Raw genomic sequence first — 8,189 nt, 5'->3', positions numbered from 1 at the left:
CACTGAGCTAACCGGGCGCCCTTATTTGCTTGTTCTGAGCCTACTAGATCAGTCCGGTGTTTTTCAGACTACATCAATACAAAACTGACTCGTTTTGAAAATAGTGTTTTCTTTCTTTCTATCTTTGTACCTGTAGTTGTTCAAGCAGTGTGGTGGCGTGCTGCCGGCATCTGAACTCCTCAGGCACAATTGAGTCTGGGGCACTGACTGGTGGTTTGTAAGAGTCTAATGGGGCAGGAGATCCATCAGTGGTGTTCAGTAGGACTTCTTTCACTATGTCAGCTGGGGATTTAAACATCAAGGGGGGCTCAGATGAGAGGGACTCCCTCTTGGAAGAGAGCCTGCTCTTGGGGGGCTTGTAACCACCTTTAGGGAAATGGACCCTGGGCCCCACCTTGGAGAAGTCTGGTGTGCGGTAACTCAGAGGCCCTTTTCTAGAAATATAACAAAATGAATAGTGTTTTTTATGCGGAAAAAACTACAACATGAGGTATATAAATTGAGGAGCAATGACAGATGAAAGCTATGTGGATGTGGCTCACCTGGATTCATCCAATTCAGCAGCATTACTCTTAGCCGCAGGCCTCTTCAGCTCTCTGTCAGGACTTGTGGTCTGATGTTTGAATTTTAAGGAGTCATCCCTGCCTCTGCTAAGGGAACGAGGTAAATACGTAGCTTCAGGAGAGGGCAGCCTAGTCTTCCTTGGTGAGGGAGTGGGCTGTTCATGAGGCTTATCGGACTTATCCGATCCATTTAAAGGCCCAGTACTTACTCTGCCGTAATGATCAGACATGACTTCTTCAGAAAATGTGGCTTCTGGCTGAAGAGCCTGGAGCTTAATCTCGGGACGAGGACTAGACTTGAGGCTGACATGTGATGACATGTGGCTCCTGTGTGATTCTGGAAGACTTTCTATGAAGCTCATCTCTGGAAAAGTTTCAGCTTCAATCCCTGGAGCAGCAGCTATTTCCTCAACAGTAAAGTGGAGAAGGTGGGGGAGAGTGGGGGCTGTGACATGCGAGGCAGGCTGGGATATTGGGCAGTGATGATTGGAGACTCCAGGAAGTTCCATGGCTGTAGAGCTGATCTTCTCAGTCTCTCCTTTGGAAATGTCGCTCTCAACCAAGCTATTCGTGCTTCCAACCTCTCTTGATGTGCTCCTCCTCTGCCTCACCTCCTCATCCACTGTCTGTGCTGTTAAGCTGCCGATCAAGTCATCAACTGCCAAAGACGCAGAGAGAGAGGTTTCAACACAGTACAAGCGTCATTTAGTAGATCTGAACGGGATGGGTAGAGCAAAGGGAGACTGGCGACTAAAACTAGTAAGACACAATGTCCTGGTTTTGCAAAATCAGCAACTGTGATGTAAAGGAGTAATTTTCATGAGTTCATGAGCTCAAACATGTTAAATGAGTTGCTCCTTTAAGTGCATTAGTACGGGAACTACAACATTAAAACTTGCTAAGAAATACTTCAGCCAAAGTTAAAGGTCCAGTGTGTAACATTTAGGAGGATCTATTGGCAGAAATGGAATATAATATTCATAGGTATGTTTTTATTAGTGTATAATCACCTGAAAATAAGAAGTGTTGTCTTTTCGTTACCTTAGAATGAGCCTTTTATGTCGACAGAGGGAGCGGGTCCTCTTGTTTTTTGCAATAGCTCAGAACGGACAAACACTGGCTTTAACTTTCACGTTTTTCACGAGTTTAGTTTCTCCTACATGCAGGAAGTTGCAATCAGCAACTACACCGCTAGATGCCACTAAATCCTACACACTGGTCCTTTAAATACATTAAATGACACATAATCAAAGACTCACATGGTGACAGTATTTGTACATTCCTTCCTAGTGATTCGGCATTGGACAGATGTTCACTCAGGTTGTAACTTAGCTCCTCAGATGACATATTCCTCTCCTGCCTTCTGAAGTCCGTCTCCTCTGGGTACAAGTTTGGATTACATTCAGTTTCCTCCAACTCCACATCCTCGAGTGCTTCAGACAGTCCGATGATGCCATTTTCATCCATCTGGTTGACAAAGTCATCATCTTTCTCTGCCTGTTCTTCATCCTCATCCTTCCACACATCCTCAGATATTACAGAGCTGGTGCTTGAGGTGCGGACCGGGGCAGGGGTCCAGAAAAGAACCCCTGTTGTAGTGCTCTTTCCTGTCTCCATTCACCTTGCAGCCAACAGTTGCCTCCTTCAGGTCTCAGCTCTAACCTCAGTTACTGTTTCAGCCAGGAACAGGAACGTTCTGCATCTTTTCTTGTTGACCTGGCTCTGCAGTGAGGTCACATTCAAAGCCATGTCCGCAGAAATTTATAGATTGCAGCTTACGGACATGACCTGCAAACAGTCCAGAGGTACAGCTAAGGAGGACTTATCAGTCAGTCTTCAGTCTTGAGGAAGAGATCTCTTTGCATACAGTTCCTGAAACACACAATAGTAAAAAAATTACATTTAAACATTAATCTTAGACAGAGGTCTCCAGAGGAAATTGAACAAGAAAAACAAACAAGTACAAGTTAATGAAAAAATGCTCATGGTGTGTAATGAAATATACCATTATTACCATAATCCAACATTGTTTTTAACCCCAACTTTAGCAGTAAATGGTGATAAACTGTGCTTTAACAACACACTAAAACCTGATAAACCAAATGATTTATCAGTCCATTAAAACAACAGTGGCTGTTTTAATTGACAATGAGTCAATTGCAACGGTCAGTTTCAACCCTACAACAGACAAAAGAAATTTGCTGCAGAATATGCATGTCTGTGATTTGATTCCCTTCAGACTGTGCTGCTATAAAACAAGCCAAACTAATGATTAAGGGGTGCGGAGTCATCAGTGTGTCTTTGTACTCACACACAGCTGTTCTCCCCTGTAAACAAACATCTACCCTCCATACATCAGTTCTTAACTATGTGTCCCACTGCACACACTACATCTCTCATAAATATTACGTGCATCATTCTCCAACAGGAGGAACTGCAGAGTGTAAACTCCTAAGGGGGCAATAAATGGGATTAAATGCTGTCAAGGACGAGCAACTGTTACAAAGGAAAGGTTAATGCCATGCACAGCAATGAAAGCACAAAATAGCAACTTTTTCATCTTGTAGTCATGAAAAACAAATATAATTCACAGAAAATCATAGTAGACAGGTCGAGGCCTGGTCTATTAAACACACTGCTTTTCATGTTGAAGCACTGAGATCAGCTGTACCCTTCAGCCATTCACAGAAAAGTATTACTGAGAGGCCAGGTAGTGGTGGATCTGAGCATTTATCATTTTCATAAATTAATATAACAGGAGTCAAAACAGAGCTGTGGAAGTGGATCAGGTGGACTGGTGGTCACAAACCTCTAAAACAGTGTAGATACAGCACAAACCACTCAGACTGAATGTGACACTGTATATTGGTCATTGTATTTATTTGTACAGTTAAACGATGAGTCATATATGACTGCAAACTGTGGAAAAGCACAATCAAGCAGCCAGCTAGAGGTTGTTTTAAAAGAAAGCTTCGGGTTACTGATTGATCTCTCAATAATATAATAATATATTTAATGTGCACTTGTTTTCAGCAATGTCTATGTGATAGTGTAAAATAAAAGTAATTTGTTTTGATTTGAGTGGGTTTTTGATTTTGTGTTTAATGAAATATAGCAATTCTGAAAACACTACTTGATTCATTGATACGTTTCAAATATTTGATTGTTCATCATTGTAAACTGAAAATCTTCAACTTCTCTCAACTTGGGCTCTGGGAAATTGTGAATGACATTTTTCACCATTTTATAGATTAAGGATTAGTTAAAAAAAATAATTGATAATAATTTCATGTATGCATTAGTTACAGCCTTGAAATTAAGAATTATTTCAGGTAATAAACTTAAAAAAAATACACTACAAAAGCCCAAAAATATGTTTCCTGTGTAATTTCCTGTGGGTTATTTTATTTGGATGTAGTAGTGATGCTGATATTACATTTTGTCTGACATCTTGTGTGAGGTGCAACACTCATCTCCAAGGTGACGTGAACTCTGTGATAGTCTACAAAAAACAGCATTCATTTTATTGCCCTCTGCTTAAATCCCATGCTATCTGGTTGCATCACTCAGCATTTATAGTTCTTTCTGATAGAAAAGCAGTATCATACATGTAAAAAAAGCTTGGATTAGAGTGCGCTTTCACAGTGTCACATTAAGTCCCCCAAGTATTTGCCTAGAGCTGCAACGCTCACTATGGCAACTCCACAACATGAACCAGAGCGGTGCTTTTCAGCGTCTGCAATAAAACATCTGTGACAGGTCTTCACATACCGTGTCACAGCTCCACTGTCAGTGCCTCAACCCAAAACTGGCCTGTTACATCGCTACAAAGAGGAACGCCATTTAATTCAGGGATTTATACACACAAGATTTCAACTCCATCTCTATATAAACTTCAGAGGACTTTTAGAGGGCTTCAGCATTAATGTCACATAATGTAATTATTATCTTAATCGCAGTGTATTTCCCTGTACACTGACAAACCGCCTGTTTCAGGGATCCAGCATTAATTATTATTATAGTTATAAATATAGATGATTATACTTATTTAACAAGGCATGCATTATACAAAAAACAAGAAACAAAAAGTAAAGTACATTTTGTACAGTAGCTACTCATTAGGAAGAGTGGTCCGCATGCAACTTTGCTTCTTTCATCAATATCCCAGATTACCGCAAGGAGATTATTTGCCTGGTGCTTCTTACAGTGTCTCTTATCTGACACACACACACACACACACACACACAAGGACTCAGGAGAGTATGTTTTTCGCTCACAAATCCAGAGCCTCCCATGTGCAGCCACAGACACTTGTTTTGGTTGTGTAGGACTCTACAACCCTTTCATACACAAGTAAGCAGTGAGTCTCCACACCGGTCAACATGGCTAACTCACCGTGCATTTAAAGTGGACCACGAGGAACGAGAGCACACAGCTCAGCGGATAACCAATGTGAGAGGAAGGTTTAGAAAAACAATAAACTTCAGAATAGAAAGAGTTAGAGCTAACAGTGTAATTACAACCATCATGTGCTTTTGCTATTGTGAAATGTTAAAATGTCCTAAACTAAAGTAAAAAAAGGCCTGACTGCTTACATATGTATACATCTGTTTTAACTAATAATATCAAATACTGAAAATGCTGCTATTTGCATATATCTTAATAACATTCGTAATAATACCAGTGTACTTTAACTTCAGTAAACCTTTGAACGCAGGACTTTTGTATATTACTGTATCGTGGTATTTCTACTTCTACTTAAGTAAAAGTTGTGAATACTTCTGTTTGGTAAGAATAAAGCAAAGAAGCAGCTCACCTGTTGCTCTGCTCATGCTCCCTGTTCATTCCTACAGGAACTAAGGATTTATCTCAGCTGCCAGACGGGGGGAATAAAGCTGCTCTAAAGCCCTCACAGGGGGCTTCACCGATTGTAAACAGACAATGATCATCAGCATACATCCAGGACAGGAGGCTAGCTCAGCTCCTCACAGACACACACACACACACACACAGACAGCAGCAGGGCGGTAATCACCTGACTGTCAGGCGAGCTAAGGCTGCGTCCAGGATGGACAGGTGGGGTGGAGGTGTGGGAACAAGAGACGGAAAGCAGGAGAGACAAAAGAGAGAGGGAGAGTTTCTGCCAGGCTCTGTAATTCCCGGTCCCGCCAAAGCAATCACAAAACCAGACAGCCGAGCCGACAGGGACACTACACGGACGTTTGGTGACAGCGGCTGAGTTTTGAGCACAGAGAAGAGACGTGTAGCTGGAGCAGAGGCTGGCAGAGCTGCAGTGAGCTGTTGACGAGGCCCAGTGAAGATATACGACAGCTAATCTGCTTAGGAGGCACAGAGAGAGCTGAGGACAGAGGACCGTACCATTATCACTTTATATACTCCTGAAATCATTAGCAACGAATCAACAATGTCAGTAATCAATTGATCATTACGTCATTCATCAATCAAAAATGCCAAATATTCTCTGGCTACAGTTTGCTTGTAAATATAACATCTCAGCTCTGGTGGCATTTTTCACTAACTGACATAAAAAAACAAACTAATAAATAAATGTGAATATACATAGAAACAAATATAATATCTAAATATTATAGTACTAAGGTTTTAATTGTATGCTCTTTCTCTGTTTATTTTTAAGCACTGTGACCTGCATTTTGTGTATGAAACATCCACAAATAAAGTTTATTCTTTATTACAAAGGCTGTATCTAGATAATAGTGTCCTTATCAATTTGGACATCCAGAAAAACTTTTAGCGTTTAGCTAAATAATAATATACAATAAAATAATAAACAACTGCTATTAATGCAGTAATAACATAAAAACATACATAGGGCAACCTGCAATACTTTGTTGTGACAGAGTGAAATGTGTTCTCAGTGCCTTGAATTTAGTCAAATCTTGTTCACTTATTCGATCATATATTTCCTGATTTAAATAATATTTTTATGACTTTAGACAATGTTTTATTAGAAGTTCTTGTACAGCTACTTTGTGTTAAGATGAAACACTGCATTTGGGATGTTTGGCTATGTTATATAGAGAGTTTTGTAAAAAGACATCCCTATACTCCTGAAGAAGAGGTATGGTAATAAACAAAAGGGGCAATATATATCACTGAATTACCCATGATACCTGGACTGCTCTGCTGTCGGGGGAATTTGACTCCACATTCACAAAGTAATGTTACAGCCAGTTATTTCTGAGGGGAATTACATATCCATCAGATGTCACATTGTATTGTAAAAATCTGTGCAGCCAGGTGGATGGAGGATTTTCTGAGCTGCTGTGTCTAGTTTACATAAAAATCATTTTCCTGCACAAACCTGTGAAAACAAATTCAAGCCATGTGTGGAAACAACAGTCTCTTTGTGATCCACAATTTCAGACAGGCAGGGATTCAATGAGAAGCTACAGCAACAATACTGTCTCACACATGCAGGCTGCATTCAAACACATGCATGGGGCTGTGCAACAACCAGAAGCTCCAGTCATTTCAAGACAAGCCTAAGAAAGACTTGCTCAACAACATCCAGGCACCAACCGAGTCCAACCAGTCCGGCTGGTGGGCTCAAAACCACACTTGTGTGGTTGAGAAGGTGAAGAAAAATCAAAATGTGGAGAGAAAGTAACTTTGATTACACTTGTATCATCAGCATTGCACTTTAAACTTACCTGATCTTATAGATAGATAGACATATATTCCGTCGATTCAGCAGGCAGGGTTTTAAAGAGGCTGTAAAGCTGGCACAGAGCAACAGACAGGGGTCGGTTGCCTTGAAAACCGCAAAACTTACCACAGAAGACCCACCCCTGTTTGTGTCACCATGGCACACACACCACAACAAACCCGCACCGACAGTGAACCAACAGACACTTTAACGGCTCCACATTCTCTAAACCACGACATAAAACAACGTATTTGTATTGTATGAACTGCGGAGTCGCGTTAGTGATAACGGTTAAAAACTGTCACTCCAACTGCCAGCTAACGTTAACAAAGACAGTGCCAGTTGCAAAAGTTAACGTTAGTTGTCGTTACAAGCACTCACTCCTAAATGAGACATCAAAACAAACGCGAACAGCCCACACTGAGACCACTTTCAGCTAGGTAGTGTTAGTACCTTATTTCCGAAGGGGTTGCACGAGTTAATTTCTCCCAAGAAAGCCGAAGTTTCTGATATTTATGAAGCTAATTATCAGTCTTGTGGAGTGGGGCACTGATTTTAGCTGGCAGAGTGGTTACTCGAGGCAAATATTGGGGGGAAAGTTTGAGGTGCTCAGTTTAACATTTCAGGCATTTCATCCTTTCTAAAAGACGGCCTATAAACGTTTTCTTTTTTCAAACAGAAGCCCTGAACCTAACGTTAACCTTTTCTAGCCTTACTGTAAACAAAATGATTTAATATGTGAGTATTTGTTGCGGTGTTGTTACCTGACAGGCGAAGTTCAGGCTAAAATCTCCTCATAAACACTTAAAACCAAGAACTAAGTGGTGATTGGTCATGAGGCTGCTCAGGGGCGGGACTTAGCGATTGATATTGGGAGTACAACACTGGGCAGTTGCGGTTCAAAGAAGTGGCCACAAGAGGGCAGGATTTCCTAACTT

The 8,189-nt window shown here is 40.9% G+C and overlaps 1 protein-coding gene across 2 annotated transcripts in view; it reads right to left on the bottom strand.

Annotated features, from left to right (window-relative positions):
* akna (AT-hook transcription factor) overlaps positions 1-7,828 on the bottom strand; it is a 20,419-nt gene extending 12,591 nt beyond the window's left edge. Inside the window, exons 1-4 of one of the 2 annotated variants that reach the window (XM_035668632.1) lie at positions 7,705-7,828; positions 1,823-2,435; positions 543-1,221; positions 131-434 (exon numbers count right to left, since the gene is read on the bottom strand). In XM_035668632.1, coding sequence (XP_035524525.1) covers positions 131-434; positions 543-1,221; positions 1,823-2,180 — 1,341 coding nt within the window. In that variant the 5' untranslated portion in view covers positions 2,181-2,435; positions 7,705-7,828. Of the gene's footprint in view, positions 1-130; positions 435-542; positions 1,222-1,822; positions 2,436-7,255; positions 7,639-7,704 lie in introns of those variants that run through there. The other variant, XM_035668633.1, reaches the window with a different exon arrangement.
* Positions 7,829-8,189: the final 361 nt, after the last annotated feature.

The sequence above is a fragment of the Morone saxatilis genome, unplaced genomic scaffold, assembly GCF_004916995.1.
Source record: "Morone saxatilis isolate NCDOM2014 unplaced genomic scaffold, NCSU_SB_2.0 Contig21, whole genome shotgun sequence".
Taxonomy (NCBI): domain Eukaryota; kingdom Metazoa; phylum Chordata; class Actinopteri; family Moronidae; genus Morone; species Morone saxatilis.
Note: the sequence above shows the minus strand (reverse complement) of the source record. Positions and strands in the feature narration are given on the sequence as shown.